The sequence below is a fragment of the Rhinichthys klamathensis genome, unplaced genomic scaffold, assembly GCF_029890125.1.
Source record: "Rhinichthys klamathensis goyatoka isolate OS25496 unplaced genomic scaffold, OSU_Roscu_1.1 h1tg000111l_1, whole genome shotgun sequence".
NCBI lineage: Eukaryota > Metazoa > Chordata > Actinopteri > Cypriniformes > Leuciscidae > Rhinichthys > Rhinichthys klamathensis.
Genome location: NW_026606649.1, coordinates 9516180 through 9543562, shown reverse-complemented (window position 1 = coordinate 9543562; position 27383 = coordinate 9516180). Strand labels below are relative to the sequence as shown.

The window sequence follows — 27383 nt, the reverse complement described above, 5'->3', positions numbered from 1 at the left end:
AAACAAATCTTACCAGCCACAAACTTTTGAACAGTATATTGTCTGTATATTGCATGTAGACAAATATTGTATAGATAACCAATGAAAACATACCTTTCTGTGAGCTTTTTAGCAAACCCGAAATCTGTCAGTCGAATGTGCCCCTCGCTGTCCAGCAGTATATTCTCTGGTTTCAGGTCTCTGTAGACTATTTCTTTGGAGTGAAGGTATTCAATGGCGCACACGATTTCAGCTGAGTAAAACATTCCGGTGCTGTTACTGAAACGTCCTCGGCTGCGTAAATAGCTGAAGAGTTCACCGCCATTCACGTATTCCATCAACATGTACAGCAAGCGATCATCATGATGCGTCCAGTACCTGAAAAAATGTCCACATCATATTTACATGTGATTAGGTCATACATCAGTCATTTGTAAAATGGCCATGAGCTTGGAGGCAGACAGGCTATACATTATAAGACCTGGGCTTAAATTACTAAAGCATTACACAATAATATTAAAGGTGCTCTAAGCGATGTCACGCGTTTTTTAGGCAAAAACATTTTTTTTGTCACATACAGCAAACATCTCCTCACTAACCACTGGCTGCCTGTCCCCTGAACACACTGTAAAGAAACGCGATCTCTGTAGACAGCCCAGGCTCCACAAACAGCAACAAAAACAAACTGGGCTAACCCGCTCCACGTAACATGACAAACAGTTCCAGCCAATCACCGACAAGAAGGACTTGGGGGCGGGGTTTGGGGGGTTAGTGCGCGGATGAGGAGGAGGGAGGGTCTAGCTAGCCTCCGTTTTGTTTGACAATACTTTAAACGTCAACAAGAAGTGACGTCACCCGACATCGCTTAGAGAACCTTTAATACAATTTTATTAATTAATTTGATAAAATTTTCCAGGTCTAGAAATCATACTTTTAAAATTAGGCTACCTCCCTTCATATATCCCGTTTTTTTATATATATATATAGTCCTGGTTCTTCAAAAAAAGAAAAGAAAAAAAAAGTTGTTGAGGGGTTGAAATAAAATAAGAAATATCTTGATTTTTTTCTTGAGGCCCCTCTGGTTGAAACCCACTAGTATAGATCAGTATCTATATTTAGAAATATTTAATGATAGGTTTAAAGATAGCAAATTCAATGTTCTGAATTGACTAAAGTGATTGCAGGTCAAACAACATTTGACATTGACATGTTTGGTACTTCAGCACGTTTAAATGTTTATACAGCACACTGAAATGTTTATACAGATCATAACCCAGTGTATGTTTATGAGATAACAGTGTAAAAATCTGTTAGCCTATTTGTTAATGTTGTGTAGTGTTCACTCACAGTCTGACAAGGAAAGGATGGTTCACCTCCGTCAAAACCTCTTTCTCATTATGTACGTGTTGCTCCTGCTTTAGACGAATAACATCTGGGATCTTCATCGCCTTCAGTGCAAAGAAACCTCTTGTCTTTTTATCCTTCACCAGAAAAACCCTTCCAAAGGTTCCTGTACCTGCAACAGTGTGGAGAACTGACATAATGAGAATGGCTACAACGCAAAAATTACATAATAGCCTCAACAGAAACTTAATTCACATTGGACCCAAAATGTATGAAGACTTAAGCTACTTACGACCACTATCCCATTTTTTTAATACTGAGACTACAGAAGCACACTGTTAAAAATTGCTGTAAAAATACAGCCAATTTCCAACAGTAAAATACTGTTATTTCAATAAACAGTTTTATCCTGTAAATTTACAGCCTATGTTCCATAAATTAATTGCTTGCTGTAAATTTACAGCATTTATGTGTAAACCAATTTGTTCCTGGAAAAAACAGTCTTGGACTGTAAAAAATAGCACGTGTGGGCGGGGCATCTTCAACGCGGTCTCTTTTCGAACAGAAAGCAGTCAAAGAACAAAATGGTTTCGCAACGCTCTTGCTGTCTTAAAGAAGGCCACTGTTCAAGGTAAGTTTATTTCTTTGCTGTTATTCTATTATGTTGCTCCAGAGTACCTGTAAAATCGCCTTTTTCATGAGGTATTTTTTTAACTGCTTACTGAGCGCGAATCGCGTTTTGCAGACAGCTCGACGGTTGAGACATTTCGCCTAGCTGCTAATGAACGCTCTCTGAGCTCCAATTACTAACGTAAATCTATGCGATTATTACTGCGAATTCTTTGCTTGGCTAAAGTTGTTACCATTTAGAAATTAGTTGGGCTTTCTTTTGTAGTAGCCTAACCCTTAACTCGATTTATATGAATTTGTGATTCAGTAACGTTACACGGTGCGAATTACCAGATGCATCAATTCGCATAATATCATGCACATAAGATGGAGAATAATTACAAAACAACTCGAAATATCCAGATCCAATGTTGTAATTAAAATGTAGTGGTCAATTTGTTTAGTTTCCATGCAAATAATATTAAAATTCCCAAAGCAAATTAGATATGTATTTTTTTTTTTTTTTTGATTTAGTGATGCAAGTACCTGCGTTTTTGTGAGATTCACATGTAAGTTAGGCCTAACGTTATAGTATTAAGTCAAAGAGGTTGTGTTTGAAAGACGAGGCAGAGACGGATATTCTTTGCGGCGCGAAACACGTTTTTGCAGACAGACAGTTATCAACAGCTGAGGCATTTCACTATTCAATGTTCTCCGCACTCTGACGTCGATTTTCTTTGCTTGGTTAAAGATTTCGAAATAATTATTTTCTTTTTTTTCCCTAGGAATCCTTCACTTGATGTAAATGTTTTACTGAGACAGTTTGCCCTAATCTTTGGTGAGTTTAACTTTCACGCCATGTATAACTTACTTGCAAACTTTGTGCACAATCATGCAGTAACGTTACCATTTTTGCATTTGATATTCCAGAAGTAACACAGAAGCAAGGATGACCGACACATGAGCTTCACAATTCTCTGTCACGTCACCATGTCCCTGGTGAACACTCTTATGGCAGTAGATCGTAAGTAATGATTTATAGTTCATTTAGTATTTATTTTATTTTTGTTTTTCTTACACAAAAATAAAATGAGTTAAAACGATTAATATTTTTATTACACACATCTATCGTTTGGCTTCAGATTTAGAAGACATTGATTCATCCACGGTGGCCTTGTGAATTAATGTTACGATCGTGGTGTTGTTTTTTAAGTGACAGAAGAATTAAGATTAGTTAAGTACATTAACATGATCATTTTATGTTTCTTTTAAAAGTGTTTGCAGAGTATGTGATCACTTTTTGCAGAGTATGTGATCACTTTTTGCAATGTGCTTTATTTTAGCACTAAGATTTTCTTGATTTTCTTTACTCTCAGACCTGGACTTCCTCTCAGACCAGATCTGTCAAAAGCTGATGTGGGACGTATTGGCTGTTTTTTGCCTCTTTCTACATTTCTTCACCCATTGGTTCTCGTGATTATGTCCTCTCAGATCTGGACTTCCTCTCAGGCCAGATCATTCAAAAGCAGGTTTGGGATATTTTGGCAGTGTTTTTTTTTTTTTTTCCTCTATCAAGGATTTTTCATCCATTGGTTCTCAATGTTTTCCTCTCAGACCCAGACTTAATCTCTGGCCTGGTTGCTGATGTGACATTTTGGCTGGTTTTAGTGTTTTTTTTTTTTGGTTTTTTTTTTGGCCTCTTTGTAATGTTTCTGTGTTTGCCTACTGGTTCCTCTCATTGAATTTTAAAATGTATTTTCTGTGACTTTTTTTCCTTAAATACTGTTAATGTATTGTTAAAACCTGTTACTTATTTTAAATAAATGGCAAACAATGTACTAATACATAATCTATTTTGTCTTTATTTTTTCCATTGAGTAAAAAGTCTGTTTGGAATGTCTGTATACATTATGCTACATATAGGGATGTTAATAGATATCAGACAATAGAGTAAATAAAAAACAGTATTTATATTCTAACTTTATGCTGCCAGTACTTTGTGAAATTACAGCACAGCCTTAAAATTAAAAACTGTAAAATTACGGTAAAGGGCTGGAACCACAGCTGCCAGTACTTTACTGTGAAATTACAGCATTGTTGAAACCGTAAAATTACGGTAAAGGGCTGGAACCACAGCTGCCAGTACTTTACTGTAAAATTACAGCATTGTTGGAACCGTAAAATTACGGTAAAGGGCTGGAACCACAGCTGCCAGTACTTTACTGTAAAATTACAGTATTGTTGAAACCGTAAAATTACGGTAAAGGGCTGGAACCACAGCTGCCAGTTCTTTACTGTAAATATACGGGTGAATTTTTTACAGTGCATGTTTGTGTTTGTTCTCCACAGAGCTCAGTACTCCACAGATGAATGGCACACAGAGCAGGGAGCGTAAAAATCTCAAAGATGACCCACCTCAAAGAAGTCTTTGATTTCTACTGTCTCTACTGTCTACTGTTTGATGGCAAACATAAATGGGGACACTTGTTGTAGAGGGTAAAATATTACACTACACACATATGAATAACAACAGAGAGAGCTTTCAAGCTGAGAGAGCAGGGCACCTTTGACCACCCACCAAATTACAGGCTACTCAGTCTCACCGGAGCGCTGTTACAAGCTTGACAGGACAGGTCAATACTAACAACAGGATACAACTCGACAGGCTATTTGGACCAATACATCCTATTATATGCTCTTAGACCTAAGCCTCACACTAAATGCTCAACTAACTCTTGATGATAAACCAAACATAACCTTAAAGCATGGTAAGAAGAAAAAAAAGCCCTGTTGTGAGTGTACGTGTGGAGTTGGCATTCTCTGCAGGTACTATTAGCACTCGGTTCAAGAGGCGGAAAACCACAGTCGTGGAGTGGTAGTTTGAGTTTAAGGGGCATGAAGTGGATCATGCAGATACCAAAAATAGGCTTGTGTTTTATTTGTTCAACCAAACTTCCGTGCGACGATTTCACTCGCATTTGTGACTAAAAATAGATGTGTGCGAACTGTAAAATGTAGTTTGGAGCACGTGTGCGAATAAAAAATCAGTTTTGCGGATCAGTTTTCTTAAATGTAAGATGATATAAAGTTAGGCTAACAATTTGAGAGATATCTCTTTAAAAAAAAAAGCCTTTTGATTGACACCAGGGCTCGAATTTCGGCGCGGGATTGCGGGTATTGCGCATAATTCTAATCATTCCCGCAGGTCTCCCATTTATAATGCGGGAAATTCCCGCAATCGTAATCCACACAGATAATAAAATCAAATCATTCTTTTAACAACTATCTTCCAGACGCAATTTCACAAACAAAGTGAGTGTTCAGCGGTGCCGCGCGTCTTCTATCTCTTCTCTCATAATGTGTTGTGCAAGGCAAGCATCAAGCGCTGCGGCGATAATACACACTCGCGTTTTGGAGTCGGGACCATAGACTGTAAGGTGGGGACATGACGGAATATTCACTTGCACAATCGGGCCAGCAGAGCATCGTGACTGAAGTCTTTTTAAGCCTTACCAGTTTAAACATTCAAGTGATTTTAAACTAATCAGTGCTCGCGCGCTCTCTGAGAGATTATTTTCTATGCGCACATTCATAGAAAATCCACCTCAAAAACAGCTGGCCAGTAACTATTTTTCGCGGATTATATTGCTTTAACACGCAAAATTGTCAATTTCGGTCTTTGTGAGTAGGCTATACTCTAAACATAGTCGGTTTTGTCTTTAATAAGCATAAAACGCATGCCAGTATAATGAACACAGGATCCGTGCACTAGCTCTTAAAGTGACGGCAGCCATATGTGTCTGTCATTAATTTTGTTGTCAAATCAACAAAAGATAGCTTTAAGTTAAAGGAATCAGGATTAATAGCCTATGTATTTAATTTATTCAGGACTAAAATACTACCCAGTGTTATTTTCCATTTGATTACTTTATTCAGTTTCATATGAATACTAGACCTACTCAAAACGTTTCTCTTTAATTGTCTTTATTTGTATCTTTATTCTATTGTATTTATTTGTGCTACTTTTTTCAATTTAATTAAACAATTTAAATCAAGCTTCCTTGTGATGTGTAAATTCTTAACAACAATATTACCCCATTGTAAAAATGCAATGAGCGCAAACATTTAGGCAAGATAAATGTAATAATTTTGTTTGGAAACACTGGAGTAATTGCTGCTGAAAATTCAGCCAGTTTAATATAATTTTATATATATATATATATATATATATATATATATATATATATATATATATATATTCACCCAAAAATTTAAATTATGTCATTACTCGTTCTAAACCTGTAAGAATTTCGTTCATCTCGGAACACAAATGAAGAAGTTTTTGGTGAAATCTCCTTTCGGTCCCTCCATCGACAGTCCATGCAACTACCACTTGACGCTACAAACGTTCATAAAGAGATCATAAAACTAATCCATATGAATTGAGCGGTTTAGACCAAATTTTCTGAAGAGATGGAATCGCTTTATATGATGAACAGATTTCATTTTTTATTTCATTTCATTTTTCAGATTTCAGGCTTTTATTCACATATAATATTGATCAGCGAACATAAACAGAAGATCAACCGAACCTGCTTGTTGCACGAGAACAAACTTCACTCATTCTTGCTGAAGCTCAAATGTGCTGCGTAACACGAGAATAAACCTAAATGGTTCTTGCATGTCAAGAGAACATGCTTGAGCTTACGTTTACCACAACTGATGTGTGAGTTGATGAATGTTTAAGTGAATAAAGATTTTAATTTGTGTTTAGAACGACATGAGGGTGAGTAATTAATGTAAGTAATTAACTTTAATATAATTTAAGTTTAGATGACTTACTGTATATAGCCCATCTGATTGTTCTTACAAATTTAAGGCAGCAACAGAACTTAAGTTTTTTTTACAGTGCAGGAAATTTTTTTTTGAATATATATTAAAACAGAAAACAGTTATTAAATTGTAATAATATGTCATAATATTCTTGTGAATTATATTTATTAAACTTTTGAACAGTAGTGTATTTCTTTAGCTATATATGCAATAAAAGGCTATATTCATAAATAAATTTCACAAATGTTTACAAAAAAAATAACTTGATAAGATCTTTAAGTTTGATATTTGATAAAGATTCTTAACATTTTCCCACATTTCTAAAAACATTTATTAATGCAATTTCTGAAAACTATTTCATAAAACTGTTGCCTAGTGATATTACAAGGACAATATAGTTCTGAGACTCATGGCTCTTATTCCATGTACAGTAACAATGAAAGTGCAAATGTCAAAGAAAGTTATATTTCATGACACAAGCAAAAAAATAGAACTAGAAGAAAAATGTTTAATGTACTGATCATTTCCTTCGTAGTTGCATTCGAGCTACAACACAGACGGAATAACTGACATGGAATGTTGGCATTCAACACGTTTACCTCACACACAAGGAATCTTTGTTCAGAAACCACAATGTTGACATGGTTACACAACCATGGAAGAAAACAAATGTCTTGGCTGTCAGTAGGGAGGAGATGGAGTTGGTAACATGTGAAGTAAGACACTTGTGATGATGACACATTATTAGATCATGTTTCCTGCCAGTTAAAGGAAAATCTTATTCAGCTAGCTACATTTTCAAAACTTCAAACATTTCGCCACATTTTTATATCGCGATATCTCGATATAACGATGTATAGTTACAGCGTTACATGAAAGGTAATATCCAAAAAGCCTAATAGGGCCATTTTAAGTTCAAAAGATGGACTTAATGATGTATTTTGTTTGTACAAAACCTTGCTGATGTCTGCATTAAAAGGCCAATTCAGGTTCTACAACATTTTTATATGGATACACACTCAGAAATATACTTTTGTGCCATGATCAAATAACTTCAAACAACTGACTGTGAGTGAGTCATAGTTCAGCTGATAAGCCAACATCAACCATGCATGTGTCAAAGGAAAAATATGATATGAATCATGTTTTAAGAAACATCAAATAAATATAAATAATATTTCAGCAGCTCAGATATCAGAGAAAACGTGATGACACAGTAAAAAAAAGATGCATTGCTTACATTTATTTGTTTTTTACAGGCTATTCAACTCTTTGGTTCTTTGAAGGATTGATACAGTGTCAATGCACTGAAAAAAATAATAAAACAAGAAATATGAGTTTTCCCTCTAGTTACATTCATTTAGAATAAACCACAAATGGATTTAGAGTAAATGCACTTTGTGGAAGAATTTAACAGATAAAAATAGACAAACTTTCACTTGCGAACAAGAAACAGCCATATTGCGCCATTAGCCCATTTCACGGCCATCACAGAGAATGTGTTAAAGCGGACATAAGGCTGTGATATTATAAACTGCCCTAACAAAAGCCAAATTTTTACACACAAAAGAGATAGTTTATAGTATACATAAACCTGAAATTGTAATGGAAATTCCTTCTGTGCACACAAAAGTCTGTATATTTTTAATAGGTACCTTTAACAATCGCGATTCTATCTTCTAACAATTTGAATCGATTCATAAATAAATAAAAAAAATCTTTAATTCTAAACGTTTGTTAAAGGGATACTCCACCCAAAAATGAAAATTCTGTCATCACCTAAAGTTGTTGCAACCCTGTATGAGTTTCTTTCTTCTGCTGAACACAAAGGAAGATATTTTGAAGAACGATTGGAACCAAGCAGTTGTTTGGCACCATTGACTTCGCACACGTAATTACGAATGCGGAAGCGCAGAGGATAGAGCAAAACAAAACACCAGTCACTCACGAATTAGAAGTCTAAAACGACAATTTTTAAAGAAAAATGTCGGAGGTGCTTGAGTTTGTTGCCCAGCCCTATTAGTTTTAACCGCGAGAGGCATCAAAGCTTACGCCACTCCTACGTCATCAAGTGTCACTCTTATGGCGTAAGTCGACTTGCAGGCCGTCTGGCGGAAGCTAGTTATTTTAGTCGATAAAGTTTTAAATATGGATTTTTTTCTTAATAAAGAAGGCATTTATTAACCCCCCAGAGCCGTGTGGATTACTTTTATCATGGATGAATAATGGACTTTTATGGACTTCAAAACAGAAACGGCCATTCACTGCCGTTATAAAGCTTGGAAGAGCCAGGACATTTTTTAATAGAACTGATTGTATTCGTCTGAAAGAAGAATGTCATATAAAAAAAAATATCCTTAAATAATGTATAATTATTGGTGTGACGATCAGCAGTTGTAGTGCCCTCGAGAGCCTCTGGAGGGCACTCTCACATTGTTTTATGTTTTCCCCATGGACTCATTATGTTTTATTATGATCAGCTGTGTTTCATTATTGGTGATTGAGCTCCTGATTTAAACCTGTGTTTCTCCTTTGTCCTTTGCGAAGTCTTGTTACACTGTAAGCGTGCATCTCTGAGCATTATTCCTTGTTTTAGTATTCCGTGTTTCCCTGGACTCCTGATCTTTGCCTGTTACCTGGACTGTTTGAACCTGTGCTGCCTGCCTCGACCTAAGCCTGTTTTGACCACGAGTTTCCTCATTGCCCCTTTTTGAACTGTCTGCTTGAGTTTATGTCTGCTTGGCTTTAAGTTTAAATAAAGTGCTGCACATGGATCCGACCGCCTCTGTCCGTACGTTACAGAAGACTTCGCCTAACGAGGATCCAGCAGACTTTCAGCATCTATCCACCGTGGTCAAGACTCGAGCTTCCATGCTAGCCTCTCATCACTTACAGCTGACGGGACTAACCTCTCTCCTCGATGAACTAGCAAGCTCCATACTAACGTTATCTCCGCAGAGCTCAAGCACAGCCGCTAATCTAGCCAGAGCTCCCGCTGCACCTGTTCCACCGCAAACCAGTGTGAGTACTGCATCTAACTATTCCAGTCAGTCATTTCCTGAAAAGTTTGATGGCTCACCTGTGGCGTGTGAAGGATTTCTTCAGCAGTGCAGTTTGTACATGAATCATTATCCCCAGTTTTACACCTCGGGTAACGACCGCGTTTCCCTCATCTGCTCACTGCTCACTGGAAAGGCTCTGGAGTGGGCAGGCGCGCTCTGGGAACCAGGTCGGATGTCGTTCCCTTCTTATGAGGTATTTATCGCCCTATTCAGAGAGGCTTTTGAACTCCCCGCAGAAGAGGAGGATCCCGAGGAACTGCTCTTGTCTCTGCGTCGGGGAGGTTCGTATGCGGCGGATTTCTCTCACTCATTCCGCACGCCGCTAAAGCCTCAGCTCGCCAAACTGTTTGATCCTCCCTTGAGGACCGTCAGAGGGGCTTTCAAGTTTATCGTTCCTGCCAAACCCACTCATCGTATCGGACCCCTCGAGCCCGTATTCCGCATTGGTTTTGTTGAACTTGCTAATCCAGATACAGCGGAGGTTTCGCCGGCCGAACTGGAGTTTGAGCACGTGCCAGCCGACTCTAAAGAATCGAATCCCGAGTCAAGTGAATCAAGTCCCGAATCAAGTCCCGAGTCAAGTGCCGAGTCAAGTGAGTCAAGTGAGTCAAGTGAGTCAAGTGCCGCCGAGTCAAGTTCCAAGTCAAGTGAGTCCAGCCAAGTGAAAGTTTCAAGCCCAGTGAAGCGCCGTCGCAGGAGGAGGAGGAGGACTCGTTTGGCTCGCCAGGCTCCGGAAGGCGTTCCCAGATGCCTCGCCCTGCCGGCCCCGCCTCTGCGCCTCGCCCTGCCGGCCCCGCCTCTGCGCCTCGCCCTGCCGGCCCCGCCTCTGCGCCTCGCCCTGCCGGCCCCGCCTCTGCGCCTCGCCCTGCCGGCCCCGCCTCTGCGCCTCGCCCTGCCGGTCCCGCCTCTGCGCCTCGCCCTGCCTGCGCCCTTCAAGCTCCGGGAGGGCTTTCCTGAACCTGTGAATTTCCCCAAGTATTTTTTTGGGGGGGGCAGTAGGTACTCTGTGAGGGCCATGGAGGTGACGCTGACATGGACCTCATCTGAGTCTGCTCCGCCCTCGTCTCCCTCTGAGTCTGCTCCGCCCTCGTCTGAGTCTGCTCCGCCCTCGTCTGAGTCTGCTCCGCCCTCGTCTGAGTCTGCTCCGCCCTCGTCTGAGTCTGCTCCGCCCTCGTCTGAGTCTGCTCCGCCCTCGTCTCCCTCCGAGTCTGCTCCGCCCTCGTCTGAGTCTGCTCCGCCCTCGTCTCCCTCTGCTCCTCCCTCGTCTCCGTCCGAGTCTGCTCCGTCCTGGTCCCCTTCCAAGTGTGTTCAACCCTGGTCTCCTGTCAAGTGTGTTCAACCCTGGTCTCCTGTCAAGTGTGTTCAACCCTGGTCTCCTGTCAAGTGTGTTCCACCCTGGTTGTCTTCGACGCGTGCTTCCCTGTGGTCTCTTGCCCCGCTGTGGTCTCCAGGCCCGAGGCCTCTCCATGTGCCTTGCCTCCTGCCTCTCCACGGGCCTGGCCCTCCATCCCAGCCCCCGTTGACCTCCCCCCGGAGCTCTTAGGAGCGTCTGGAAGCCGCTCCTTAGAGGGGGGGTTATGTGACGATCAGCAGTTGTAGTGCCCTCGAGAGCCTCTGGAGGGCACTCTCACATTGTTTTATGTTTTCCCCATGGACTCATTATGTTTTATTATGATCAGCTGTGTTTCATTATTGGTGATTGAGCTCCTGATTTAAACCTGTGTTTCTCCTTTGTCCTTTGCGAAGTCTTGTTACACTGTAAGCGTGCATCTCTGAGCATTATTCCTTGTTTTAGTATTCCGTGTTTCCCTGGACTCCTGATCTTTGCCTGTTACCTGGACTGTTTGAACCTGTGCTGCCTGCCTCGACCTAAGCCTGTTTTGACCACGAGTTTCCTCATTGCCCCTTTTTGAACTGTCTGCTTGAGTTTATGTCTGCTTGGCTTTAAGTTTAAATAAAGTGCTGCACATGGATCCGACCGCCTCTGTCCGTACGTTACAATTGGCAGTCCGGTACTTTTTTTCTAGTTTTTACACATGAGAAGCGCGTTCAACATGGATGTGTAAGCGATTGCTATGATAACGGACAATATCTGCTTGTAAAAGCATATAAACATATCCTGTACCTGAGGCTAAATCACTAAATATTGAGACTGCAACAGTGAGTATTATATTTTTCTAACTCCAAATATAATATAATATAATATAATATAATATAATATAATATAATATAATATAATATAATATAATATAATATAATATAATATAATATAACATAATATAATATAATATAATATAATATAAAACTCGGCCAATGATAATCACACATTTTGCTGATGCAAAATACGTGCGAGTGCTCAAGCCGTGAGAGGCGAATATAAAAGGCTGAGCAGCAATGGCGTCTCAGTCTCGACCGGGCTTGAGTAAAATAATAATGCGGTTACAAGGTTTGTACAATTTAAACTACCTTATTAAATAACTCCACTAACAGTAGATGCTGTTCAGTTTACATACCGCTGCTCTCCTTCTATCTACTGCCTTCTGAACTCTTCCCTCTCTTTATTAAAGCTACAGTGAAGGGTTGCCAGATATCAACCAAATAAATTACATAAATTCAAAAACAAATCCATATCGAATCAAAATCCGATTAAAAATCGAGAATCGTTTTTTAATTGAATCGTGACCCCAAGAATCGATTTTAATCGAATCGTGAGATTCCAAAAGATTCCCACCCCTAATCAAGAACTAAATTTTATTTATTTGAAATTATTCCCCTAAGTAGCCTATTTCTCATTGGTCTAATAGATTTCTGCAGGGATGACATCCTTAAAAACCAAAGTTAGCATCATCCTGGTTCCCTCTACAAAAAGCTAAAAATATATTTATATTGGCTTTTGCGTTATTGCAGAACATAATTATGTGACCAACAACATGTCTAGATTCATAAAGTTGGCATGAAATCAAAATTGACCCCATTTACTTTGTTAGTAGTGCACATTAGTCTTGAGGTGAACAATTCAACCAATGCAATTTAGTTTGTCAGATTGCTGTAAGCTTTGACAATGAGCTGATGGAATGCACGCTTTTCTAGATCCAATCAATTCCCAATCCATAAAAAAAAGAAAAGCCACGCCCTCTGTTTTTCTCATTTAAAGCTGCAGTAGGGAGTTTTGAGAAAACGTTGACTTAGCCTGAAAATTTGAACAAGCACAACTTACAGGTCCCTCCCCCTTGCTCTCTGCTGCGCTACAGCCCTCCCTCCACAGCTCGTCCTCCACAGCGGAGCCTGTCGTGAACGCGCAGGCTAGTAAACAGGGCCACTCATAACGGCGGATAAAAAGTTATATGGCACATTCACTAATAGGGACTAAACATCAATAATATGCTTTACATTGACTATGGCATGCCCATACTTTGACTACAAACTTAGTCCTCAAATCATTATGTATTTTGCAATAGCCTACATGTAACTTTATAACGTTGCACTCTTTCTATAAGTTATAGCTAGTAAGATAACGTTAATATAACGGTAACTAACGTTACAGTATGTAAGTAATTATTCTAGCGATATATAATGCTAGATAAGGTGTGCTAGTACATTATTTCAGCAACATGACAAGCCAGTGAATTAGCAGGTTTCAATTGTTGCTTAGCAGAGTGCGTGACATTTTATCTACATGTTATGCGGCTAGAGTTTTGACACCGAGTCAATGGGCTCTGTGTAATTCTTTCTTTTTCGCTTGTTTATCGTCATCGGTCTTTTTCCTTTTACCTCTTTGTTTTATGAGCAGGTGTCACTTGAGAATTGGCAGTTTAGGTTGTTTCTCCGTCATAAGCACAGCTGCAGCACGCCGGCAATCTTGAGTTTGAACGACGCTGTGCAAGAGAGGGGTGTGATCAGCGCGTACACGAGCGTGATTGACACTGCTAAGACATTCCTCCTGGCTCTGATTGGTTGTTTCTGACCGGGAGCATGTATTTCTTGCAAATGGCAATAATAAGACCACTGGGAGGAGCCAGAGGAGCTTGATTTTTACACAGATTATCTGTCTCATATTCTACTGTCAGGACATAATGACAATTTTAGCAAATACATTTTTTCAAAAGTTACCTACAGCAGCTTTAATAGGCCCATTTCATTTCACTCGAAAAATATGTCACAATACTGAAGTCATCGCAACTTCCTGTTCACAGTGACTTCAACCTAAACATTTGGTTCATCAAGATAATCTTCACAAATTAACACAACTTTTATGAATTTTGAAGACTAAATACATTCACCAGAAGCAAAAAAAAAGGCTATAAACACTATAAACTTCACCATGGTTGCTACAATGTCACCACCATAAGCTTCTTAACATAATCATATCTTTTAAAATGCATGTGCCCTCGTAATCATTAATCAAAATAATTCCTCCCTTTCTCTTGCAACGGCATCTCTTTTCTTCTCTGATGACGTGTTCACGGACGCGAGAGCAGGACAACCTGTCAGATCACAGCAATAGACACCGATTCAGCGATCCAATGCAATCCCAATGGATAAAATTAAATTCTGCCCTACATTTTTTCTTGTTCGAGAAGTTGTTTTACTATACGACACAATAAGAAAAGACTACTTTAGCTTCCGTTTCATACCGACTTTACCAAAAACCCAAAAAAAACGAATTACGAGAGACCTGCAAGTGCAAAAATACTAATGTATTTCCAAGTTTTAGGACTCTTTCCTGCATCACTCTATTGTAGGCTGTTTTTGGTTCCTAATTAATATAGAAAACCAGGTTCAAACAATCAGTTTAATAAATATGTATAAATATACTTCCAGTTTTCTAATTAGGCGGATCACTTTTGTTTCGGGTGGCGGATGCACCTTTATCTGGATATGGGAATAGCTTTTACTTTTTCAATTATCAACCTTAACCATTATCTGGCGATATCATGATTATGAGACACCAACCTTATTTTAAATCATTAATGAATACCTAATTGAAGGCATCATTAATGGATTAGTTGATGTGTGGTATTAGATTTTATCGATAAACCATTTTCTTCTTTGGGGTTTACACTTTGAACTGGCTTTAAAAGGTGTTTTTTTGTTTGTTTTGTTTTTTTATAAAAGTAAGTCTCAGTAAAGCACGATTTCAGCCTTTCACTATGAAACACATATTTTAGTAATAGTCTGGCATCACATCTGACTTTACACTGGTGGGCAAAGATAACCTTCACTGAGCTACATTTAACCTGTGATATCAAATGCCTTAAAATCACTAGAAAATGTTCCAAGCTGTATTTGCCATTACTTAACAAAAGAACACTTGTGCCATATTATCCAGATTCAGTCTCTTTTCTACCATAAATCAAATTAGAGCAAAAAGTGAGTTCTGACGATGATTTCCTCATTATTTGAATGACAATTTAACGATAAGAGCATTCAGATAGGAGCTTGAACCATTCGTCCCAGACCGTAAATCTCTACCATCCCACAAAAAGCTCTGCAAATTGGATTATTTATGCTGGGCCTAATGCTATAGAATACACTTTGCATCCCCCCATTTTTATACAGGAGATCGCCTCTCAAAATGTCATAAGCTAAATTTTCCCCTAAACCACAAAAGTAATTTCCTTGTACAGTAAATCACAGATATCACAACACATAAGGATCATTGTTTCTTGGAAATAGTTCATTTCCGCTCGAATAAAAACTGTGAGGCTGCTCTGGGGTCTCATTTACAAAACTGTGTGTAGGATCCTTACTAAAAGTGTACGTTCACACGAAAGCCAAAAACGGTGCACAGCAAAAAATTATTCAGACTTATAAAACCGTGCGTACGCCAGAACCTGCGCAAAATTCCCTTTATAAATCCCAGTCAGCGGAAGATTGTGCGCACATGTGTCTCCTCCCCAAAATAACCATATATGGAGCTTACAACGCCTAGTTTTATGCATATCCTCATCTGCATATCATTTACACATGCATCCACGTGATACCATGTTTAACGGTACAAGACATTAGGAAAATATGAGATACGGATGTGCCGGCACATTAAATTGTTAAAAATCATTTAGTAGCCTTGCCTATCCTTGCCTTGTTTTTGAATAGATTAATCAAATAGTATAAAATACATTTCAGAGAAAGTTTTTCTCAATCTTTTCCACTGGCCAAATAGTATTTGTAATTGATTTATATTTTTAATAGAAACAGATAGGTCTTATTGTGCATTATGTTTGCGGAAATATTTTCTCAGACAATCTGCTATTATCATGGTAAGCTATCCTCGCTGTAGTTAAAACATTAAAACACAGCATGCCACAGGAAAAGTGTTCAAAGCATAAAAATCCACAGCAAATATTTATATTTATATTATAATATTTTTTTTTAACTTCTCAGTAATGATTTCATGTCATGCTTAACTCCAGTAATGAGAATGGCATATTTAATATAAATGTGCATATCAGATGTAAAACATATTTTAAATAATTATTCTATTTATTTAAACTGTTATTGTGAACATATTTATGATTAGGAACCATAATGAAGATTTACAGTTTTCCTTCATCTGCTGTTACGATAGGCTATACTGTATGCGTCAGTTTCACTAAACTGCCCAACGCGCTTGCTAGCGTGGAAATTTAAGAAGGGATGGTTATTTGCTTCAAGTGATAGGCTAGAGTGAAATTATATGTATTATCTTGCTGTATATGTGTAATTTTCTTAAAATTTTCTGTCTAAAAGTGGACCAAAAAGCCATTTAACTCCAGCTCACCATCGGTGTCGCCAAACTGCTCCGTCTCCAAAATGTTTGTACGCATGGGTCAGAGTTTGCAAGCAGTTGCGCACATTTTCCAGACAAGTTTGTTTTTATAAATCACAACTCATGCGTCGGAAGTGGCTACACCTCTTTCAGGGCCTGTTTTGTGCGTATGCAACGGTTATAAATGAGGCCCCTAATCATTATGTGCAAATTAAGGATTTGTATTCTGTGTTAGGGCTGGGTGATATGGTTACAAAAAAAACAACATATTTCTTGTATTTTTTGGCTGAATAGCGATATACAACATTATATATCTCGATAATTTCTACTTTTATCTATTTCGATTATTTTTTCCTGTATTTATTAAAAAATGTTATTTCAAATCCTGCAATGTCGAAAACAAAAACAATGTCGAAGGCTATGAAAACAAATAGCCTATGTAAAAATGTAACCATAAAGAATAGACTATGCTATACTGTATATTGTGTAAAAGTTAAAATCACTAAATTAAAAATTTAAAATAAAAACGCACGGACTAAATGTTAAAGAGGCACACACATTTACTCATCTAACATCTGATTACTCCATTACAAGTCACATACAGTTCCTGCTATATCATAAAAATGCAATTAGGATTAAAATTCAACATATGGCACATTTAATGTCAAACAAGAAATATTTTAGCAGAATGTATATTTTAGTCAGAATTATTGCGGTCTATTCTATATAGTGGCTTAGGGATGACATCAAAACCCAGAAGACTAATTTGCCACTGGTTCCCTCAAGATTTCCTATGGGGTTTTATAACAAGGTTTTTCAATTTATGAGTTATATAAGGTCTGTGTTAAACATATATTGACGATACTTGCACATTTTGCTCTTCAACGTAAATTAAACACACCCATATCGAAATTGAATTTTGAAGCTGAAATGTTTATTAATAAAAAAAAAACGTATGTTTCTAATAATAGATAAGAACATTTGGGGTGGGATGTGTGTGTAATTAATACGTTATAGAACATAAAGTGCAAGTACGTTATGTGCGCAGCGGCACTCGTTCACTGAAGTCTGTGAAGTTTAGGAGAGTTGCATAAGGATTGTCCACTCCTGACAGCAAAATGGAAATATTTGCATGACTTTCTAACATGGAGAATATCGGATAAAACGGATCTGACGGGGCAAGTAGTGTTTAAATATACATTAACTATATCTTACAAGTTATTTTGAAGCCCTTAATATAAGCATGCCTCCAAATTGGATTATGCGCTTTCTACGCTATTTTTCATATGTGCTGGTAATATCAAATTACTGTCGATATAAACTGTCTCATATGGTTTATAAAAATATATTGATAATTGTACAAACTCCATATACAACCCTGCGTGTGCTAGTTGTTTAAGCCTGAGTATGTATGTTGATGAATATACTTTACTTTAATTATAGGCCTAGGTTTACTGCATAAGAACACATTTTAAACTTTCTGGAGAAGCATGATAATAAGTACACTTATTACACTGCTGACTGAGTGTTACAGTGATCTTTGTTTCGCTGCTGAAATAGAACAAAAACGATTGATATTGCATCTAAAATGTAAGTGACTAAATATTAACTTGTTTATTGAACTATATGAAATCAGTGTCACATTTTCAATCGCGATGATATTCAGGAAAACAGCACTCTTGGTCATGGGATGTTGCTTAAAGGAGAACTCCGGCGCAAAATGAACCTTTGGTCTAGGGATGTCCCGATCAGGTTTTTTTGCCCTCGAGTCCGAGTCCGAGTCATTTGATTTTGAGTATCTACCGATACCGAGTCCCGATCCGATACTTATATAACACATTAAAAAAAAATAAAGAAGAGAGAAAAAACAGATCCAGGATGTTCCTTATTTTTTTATTTAATTCACCTTATTTTAACATTCAACAACTCTGTTAACAAACAGAGCACTTCTGTGAGGTAGCTTGAACAATCAAGTAATAAATAACATAAAATCTTCACTTTTGGACTTTAGTGCAACAGTAAATATAGAAAAAGTCTAATATAAAAACAAATAGCACCTCAACTTAAAATACCCGGCAGGCATGTAAACAAAAAATTAAATTTTTTTAAAAGTGTATAAAAAAATAATGAGAATATAATATAGGCCTACATTAGGGGTGTAACAGTTCACAAAATTTGCGGTTCGGTTCGATAGGATACAGCAAAAAGAAAGAAATGCCAGAGAAATTTCCTATTTATTAAAAGAAAAACTATTTTTGTAGTTTTCCTACATCTTGAAACTTTCAGGTTTATAAATGGGGGTAATCTTTGAAGGATGAACAAATAATGTTTTGGTAATCACATTAAAAATAACATTTAAATATATATTTATATAATATTTGAGTTTTGAAGTGCAACATTAAATCCATGTTCATTCACGGCACAATGTTTCTCCTGGTTCCCACGTCAGCGCTGTTTGATCTAATAGAGATCTACGGTTAATAACGGAGAAATTTGAATGCTTCTCAGTTCTCACTAGATCTCGCAGCGATGTTATTACTTCAGTGGCGAATTCAAATGTTTTCTTCACTGGATCTCTTCGCTTGATCTCGCGCTGCACAGATGTTGCTGGTCCGAACTGATAATGGTCCGTTAAGCACAATATAATGAGAAGCGCAGTTTCGTTCTGCTTTCATTACGTTTGCCTGATGTTGCGCAACAATGTGGTGATCGCGCCAGCGCGGATTTTGTCTGCAGGAAAAATGGTCCTAGGAATCGTTCGGTTTGTATGCGTACCGAACCGGAAGCCTCGTACCGAAACGGTTCAATAATTACGAATACATGTACCGTTACACCCCTAATTTACATATATCCGAGTCCTGATCGGGAGGTAACGTCCGATTCCGATCGAGTCTGAAACCACGTGATCGGGCCCGATTTCCGATCGCGTGATCGGATCGGGACATCCCTACTTTGGTCTAATTACACATTGTTACCTAGTCAACCGTTCTCTGAGATTTGTTTTCATGATTATCGAATGTAAAGAGTTTTATCTCTAAAAACTGTTTAGCCTATAACGCTAGTAAATAGGGCATAGAGTCATGGCAAATAAAAATCGCTAGTTAATACCACTAACAAGGCTCAAAATAGCCCCACACTAACACGGTAGCGTAATGAGGGTCCCTACCTGCAAACCGAAGCATTGAGAACTTTGTCAGAGTCCAGACAGTTTAATAAGAAGATACTTTATAAAGACAGTCCACTTCGCGTATACAGGCAGGAGCCATCTTTGAAAAACAGTCTCGACAAGTCAAACTACGAACGCCGATCCAAGTGCCGATCTAAGTCTCTCTTTTTAAAATTATTTTTATTTATTTATTTTCTGTGTTGCGTTCAGAGCTTCTCTTATGCACTCAGTGCTTTCTTCCGGAAACAACGGACCATATGAGATTCCAAGACACAGTTCAGCTCACTTGGATCGGCGTTCGTAGTTCTACTGGTCGAGACTGATTTTCAAAGATGGCTCCTGCCTGTATACGCGAAGTGGACTGTCTTTACAAAGTATCTTCTTATTAAACTGTCTGGACTCTGACAAAGTTCTCAATGCTTCGGTTTGCAGGTAGGGACCCTCATTACGCTACCGTGTAAGTGTGGGGCTATTTTGAGCCTTGTTAGTGGTATTAACTAGCGATTTTTATTTGCCATGACTATGCCCAATATACTAGCGTTATACTAGCGTTATAGGCTAAACAGTTTTTAGAGATAAAACTCTTTACATTCGATAATCATGAAAACAAATCTCAGAGAACGGTTGACTAGGTAACAATGTGTAATTAGACCAAAGGTTCATTTTGCGCCGGAGTTCTCCTTTAACTGATGTTGCTCATATGTTATAAATGTAAAAACTCACATTTTGAATATTTACAACTGTATGTTAACCCTTGTGTTATGTTGCGGGTCAATTTGACCCGTTTCGATTTTCAAGTTGTTGGAAATACTGGTTAACCCTTGTTTTTTTTCTTGATATTTTGTGACTTTTTCTCATTTATCATGATGAACATGCATGCAAAGTTTCAACATGCTGATGTGTTTTGACATATACAAACAAAATTACTGTTACGTTCGTGATGTTCGCGGGTCAATTTGACCCTCATAGGCAGCCATTCAAAAGCAACTGTACAGACACAAAATAAAAACATTTATTTTCTGTATGTAAGGGCACTTCAACTCCAGTTCTAACGTGCAAGTGCATCTAAAAGTGCTCTAACCCTAACCAAACACACTTGAAAAAGATAAAATTAGTGTTCAGAATTATTTGCAAATTACAGATGAAAATGTTTGTCAGACACAGATAGTAAAATAAGCTCTCATTTCAATATTCAAAATATCTAAAATACCTAGCTTTTAACCAAAACTTTTATGTAGGATTTTCAAAGGCAGATTCACAGAGCCAAAAAATAAATAAAAAACATTTATTTGATGTATGTTTTTGTTATGTTTGGTTTCTCACTTCCCAGTGAGTGAATAATGAAACTAGGAAAATAGGTCTTAGGAAACTAGGGAAAGTTAACTTAGGAAAATGAAAAATTTTCATTATACAGCAATTTTTTTTTGTTCAGTTACGATGTTCAAAGCATAAAATGTAAAAAAAAAAACACAAAAAAAAAGAAAAAAAAATATATGCAAAAAAATCAGTATACTGTTTATTTTCCAATTTTGTCAAAACAAAACTGTTTTAAAAAATGTTTTAAAAACATTTTCATAAATCATATTTTCAGATATAATGTTTTTGTAATGTTTGACAAATGCGGATATTAAAAGTTTACAGTTTGTATCTAAATCTTTGTTGTTTTTCATAGTGTGATTTTTGAGGAATTGTATTGAATCCAATTAGGGTCAATTTGACCCGGTCCATAAGGGGAGTACACAGAATTCGAACAGAACACAAGGGTTAAGTTTAGATTTCTCCTCCAGAGGCTGCGCGAGCATCAACAGTGCAACATACCGCCAGTAGCCTACATTACATTATATTATTATCCAATATCAATCGTGGGTAATAACCACTAAATACAAATAAAATCCGAATCATTCTCATGGTTTAGTGATTCCTAAGGTTTTTTTTTGTTATTGACGTTTCAGGCTACTTGTCCGGTCGGGCAAGTAAAATTCTCTTTCACTTGCACCTTTAAAGAGGTGGTTGATTATGATTTCACTTTTCTAACTTTAGTTAGTGTGTAATGTTGCTGTTTGAGCATAAACAACATCTGCAAAGTCACAACGCTCAAAGTTCAAAGCAAAGGGAGATATTTGCTTTTAAAGAAATCGTTTTTTTAAGGACTACAACAAACGGCTGGTAGGGACTATACGAGCTTCCTCCCGGGTTAGTGACATCACTAACCCTAAAATTTACATAAACCCCGCCCCCGGGAACACGCAGTCCATGTTGAGAAGAGGAAGAGCTGTTGTAGTCACTCTGTGTGCATCTCACAACAGTTCCTCCTATACAAGTGCTTTATAGATTATCCTGACAGAATATGCCAATTAAAGATAGTAAACTCCACATCAGCAAGATAAATACATCAACTAACCATTCAGAGACGTCCTGTTGCATTCTACATGTTGTCACTTCTTCTTAGTCTCTCCATCTTTGTCTGACTCCGGTTTAAACATAAAAGGCAGAACAGTTTCTGACATTTTAGCGTGTCTGCGTGAGGTAATCGGAGCTGCTAACACACACACTCTTGAAGCTCCGCGCACTGTGTCGGGAGCTGCAGCTCATTTGCATTTAAAGGGACACACACAAAAACGGTGCGTTTTTGCTCACCCTCAAAAAGTGACTTCACAAACACACTCTGGGGACATCAGAGATTTATTTTACATCTTGTGAAAAGGGCATTATACCACCCCTTTAAAAAAGCGTAGAAGGTTGAGCCCTGGACCTTATAAACTAAAATCTTTGTGACTCACCGAATGCAAAGGTTGGTATTGTTTAGCATTTACTAAGCACTGTATGTCGGGCTGAAGAGAAGAAAGTTGTAAACGGACATCAGAATTGACGTGAAGTTCTGGCAAAATTAGTAAAATAAAGCTAAAATAAGCTAAATAATGTAAAACTTAATTTCAGAAACACAGAGTAAGCAGCTGCTTGTTTTTCTCTCCCAGACATGTGAAGACTTAGGTAGTCACTATACTGTATTTTCTTTGTTTAGCTTTATTTTTAGCATTTTGATGTCAGACATTAATGAAGATTTATCCTTACTTGTAGATAAAGAAAGATCTGCATTTGTCCATTTCAGCAACACTGTTGATAACCATTTATCCATGTTTAAAAAAATATGTTGTAGCCTACATTAACTGTATGCAGCAAAAGTACTAGATAAATTGATGGTTTATTCTTAACACAACCGAACAGTAAGCATAAATAGTGAATACACAGTTTAATATTTTTTTTATCTCATTATATATTTAATTATTTAATATGACATTTTTACATTAACAATTAATTATTATTTTTATTAGAAAGTGGCGGCCCCCCTGCAATATCATTACGGCCCACACAGGTTGAAAACCACAAATTAGGGATGCACCGGCAGGAATTTTTTTCCGGATGATTCCGATACCAATATTTGTCACTTGCTCTCTTATTTGAACTTTTGTCTTTAAAATAGATTAGTATTTTGATCATTTTTTAAATGTGCAAAGTTCAACATTCTCATTCACGGTACCATGCTGGTGGAATGATCTGCCCACCCTCATCCCGAATGCAGAATCCCTGACAGCATTCAAAAGACAACTGAAAACTCATCTCTTCCGTGAGCACTTAACATAAAAAAAAAAAAAAAAAAAACATTCTTTCCTTTTCCTTTAAATCCTCGCTTGTCTGGCTTATGCTACTCCGAGCAATGTCTGAACTTTGTATTTTGAGCACTTCTTGCGTTGTTTTTGCCTCTTCACGATGACTCGCTTGGTTTAGTCCTCAGTTGTAAGTCGCTTTGGATAAAATTAATGGCATTTAATGTGTGAAAATAACAAAACATGCTGAGACATGTGCAACATACTTGTGTACACATTCCGACCTGACCTGGTTATTTTCTTAATGTGAACTGTTCTCCTCCTCGCCCTGAGGACCTTAAACAAGGAGTTGTCCTTTCAGTTTCACATTGCCAGGTGATTTTTTTTTTTTTTAAATGTATTCAAGCACGGTTACTCTCACCTATGGCTGGCTAAAGATCACAGAGTTAGACTAGACTGATGTAGGTTGTTCTCTTATGATGTCTGTTCTATGGCTTGAGTAATAATCCTGCCAGTTTCTGCCTGAACTCACATGGCGCTAATGAGAAAGAGGCAGTTTGTGGTGCTCAGATAGGAGGTAACATGTTCTTGCCATGCATTTAGAAACTGAGCCTTCTTTTAACAGATACAATTTGGTCACATGAGATTTACTCCTTGTCAGACAGGCCTTGTTCCATTTGTGTGCGCAGAACATTTTTAAATTACTTTTCACTGCCAAATGTGGGAGTAGAAGAGAAGGTGTGTAATAAAACTAATTAAAATGTGTTAGAGGTGTGAGAGAACTAAGATAGTGAGGTCTTCAGGGGCAGAAGTGAGAGGAAGAACAAAAAAAGGTATTAAGTATTCTTATTGGGTTAAGTTTTAAAAGCAAGAAAAGCACTACCATAAACTGCAAATTAGTAGTAGTAAATAAATACAACCTAATTTTATAATTACCATTGGACCGATGTATGTGAAATATAAATAAATGCAGGCTAAAACATTCGCGCTGCTGAGTGGATGGACTTTCAGTTTAAGTGTAATATCGTGCAATCTGCCATTTTGGAATAAAAATGAGGGGAAAAAATTAGATCAGTGAATGACTGTTTATAATATATAGGCCTACTAGCATTCAAAAGTTTTGGGTCGGTAAGATTTTTTTAAAAAAGAAGTCTCTCACCAAGGCTGCATTTATCAAAAATAGAGTATCAACAGTAGTATTGTAAAATATTACCTATTACAAATAAAATAATTGATAAATTAATTGTTTTCTAATGTAATTTAAAATGTAATTTATTCCTGTGATGGGCTGACAAACCTGAATTTTCAGTCGTCTTCAGTGTTACGTGATCCTTCAGAAATCATGTGTATTTGGTGTTCAAGAAACATTTCATATTTTTATTGTGTTGAAAAAAGTTGTGCTGCTCAATATTTTTGTGAAAACTATGATTTTGTTTGGATATTTTGATGAACAGAAGTTTAAAAGGACAGCATTTTACATCACTAATCAATTTAATGCAGCCTTGCCGAATAAAAGTATTAATCATTTTTAATATTCACTGCATTGAACTACTACATCCTAAAAAAAGATTATAATGCCAAATTATGATTTACTTCCAAAAATGTTATTTGTTTAATATGGCTTTTTTCTTTGTGATATCAGATTATATAACCCAGACATGTGTGACTATCAGACATTGAAACGAGGCTATGAGAGATAGACATGCATGCAACTGGGTGCAACTAGCCTTCAGCTGATGCAACTTTGAAAACATTTTTTTTTTTTTTTTAAACTTCCTGGTATTGTTCATTCGTGAAAAGTTAATGGCATCCACCCTTGAAAATATAAATGGAGGGGTTGCACTCCTGATACATTTTATAGTTTTACTTTAGCAGTTTCTTCACCCTCATGATAATGTTGATCTTTACTTCCGGGATTTCCCACCTGAGCCTGCTTTCAAAATGTCAGTTAAAACCAGTCGAATGTTAGTTTTAGAGAATGGCCTCAAGTAAATATAAAATCAGCTTAACAATCTATTGGTAACAAGTGTATGTAAATGTATTTTTGAACTATATTTAGGTCTTGCTCTATAAAGGATGCAGGTGCACTTGACAACCCATTACTGCATGCATTCCCATGGGAATTCCCAGGGCAAGTTAATATGCTACAAAGCTCTGGTTTGTCTCTTTATATAGTGGTAAGCTTGGATAAGAAGCGAACCTTGAAATGCTAAACCAATAAATCACTTGTAGGACAAACATGGGTGAATACATTTTAGAGAAATATGAAAACATTTTGGAGGATATTATTTGTTGACTATAACGTGTTTAATCTGATCCAGAAGGACCAACTTACCAACAGTGGCAATGGTGTCCAGGTCATCTAGTGTGTAGGTCCTGTTGGTGGTGAGGGATGCGGCCCCTGCGGATATCGTGGGACTGCCTGCGTCTGTCCTGCCACTATCCCGACCAGAACTGCTTTCATTATTTATTCCAGCTTTGCCTTTGGTTGATGCCATCTTCTTCCGTATATGACCAATCTAACTCTAGCCACATTAATGGCCACTTCTAGATATCAAATCCAGAATTTCCGCTTTTGGAAAACGCGCTATCGATAACATACACATTGATCTGTTTTGGTCAAGTTAACATCTCCTTTGTTCGCACAAACCAGACTGTGACCCTCTGCTTTCCATCGCTTGGCAAACAGAAATGTATCAGAACAATAGACTAGACTAGTAAACAGCCTTGTCATTAAAATGTTAAGCGATTCATGTCAACGGGACTGTCATTTATTCTCTACTTTATTACGGACGTTCCCGGTGCGACTACTGCACGTTAACAAAGACAGGAGTGGACAAGATTCAAACTTAAAGTCTTACGAATCCAGGCAGTTTATCCAGTCGAACATTTTCAAGGATGCGGTATAAACGCTGGTTGATGGTCCCCCAATGTAAATTGCCAGATACCAGAGAGACATTTAAATTATTTACTTCCCCCTTCCGTACCCATCAAGAAATCGGAACCCATTTCCCCTTCAAAACATCGATTCGCTCAGCGGCAAGGAAGCAAAGAAACGCTTGAAAACTGACAGGCAGCGGTGTTGACCAATAATATTCAGCACGCTTGAGGTAATGTCCAATCGAACGTTAGAAAAGGCGGAGCACTGTTTGACTGACAGCTTGAGTGTACGTATTTTCCCTGTGGTTTGTAGCACATGTAGACAACGTAGACATCACCACGCCTTGGTTATTGGATGCTATTTTGGGGGAGGAGGACACGTTGTAGCTCGAGCCTTTTTGACATGAGAATTTTCACCTTTCAGATAAGATCTAGGCTATTTATAAATTTCATTTTAATATTTTTTTTCCTTGAACATTTCATCAAAACACGTGTATCCGTTAGCACAGCACTATAATTCTCAAGTAGATGTGTCTAATACTGAACATAATACAAAACAAAAATAATACAAGAATGATAGATATAGAGAGCTGTGCTGACATTAGATAGGCTAGGTGCAGTCCTTCATCTGAGCTGTTAGTGTAAAGCAATAATGGCGATTTCATAAATTATAAAAAATTACTATCTATCTATCTGTTGTGTTAACTGTAACTGCTCAAGACAAAAGGACTCATAAAAACAGAATCATAAACTTATGAATGGAATTTTTGTATTATTATTGTGGACTAGCCTATAAACATCTGCTATGTGAAATAGCTTATTCGGGGTAATACACATACAAATAAAAATTTATTTTTTATGATCCTTCTTTAAAAAAAAAAAAACATTTAGCAGATTCTGCAAAGGTGTAAACCTGTATGACCACTACTATTTGGAATGATAATAGAGCTTATATGCACAACTTTTATTGAAAATGGAGGTTGTAAGGAGGGAATTTGAATGAAGTTTTTTTTATTTTTAACTCATGTGTGCTCAAAATACTCATTTAGACCCTAGACAAAACTTACGACCCACTCACTCACTCACACACACACTCACTGCTATGGACTCACTGACCCATGTGCAAACCTTAAGTGTCTATTTATGCACAGTACTCT

At 37.5% G+C, this 27383-nt stretch overlaps 1 protein-coding gene across 1 annotated transcript in view; it reads right to left on the bottom strand.

Moving 5' to 3' along the window:
• prkx (protein kinase X-linked) overlaps positions 1-26390 on the bottom strand; it is a 49665-nt gene extending 23275 nt beyond the window's left edge. The window contains exons 1-3 of the mRNA XM_056254411.1: positions 25682-26390; positions 1327-1495; positions 94-357 (exon numbers count right to left, since the gene is read on the bottom strand). Of these exons, the coding sequence (XP_056110386.1) occupies positions 94-357; positions 1327-1495; positions 25682-25844 (596 nt within the window). The 5' untranslated portion in view covers positions 25845-26390. The remainder of the gene's footprint in view (positions 1-93; positions 358-1326; positions 1496-25681) is intronic.
• Between the last annotated feature and the right edge of the window lie 993 nt (positions 26391-27383).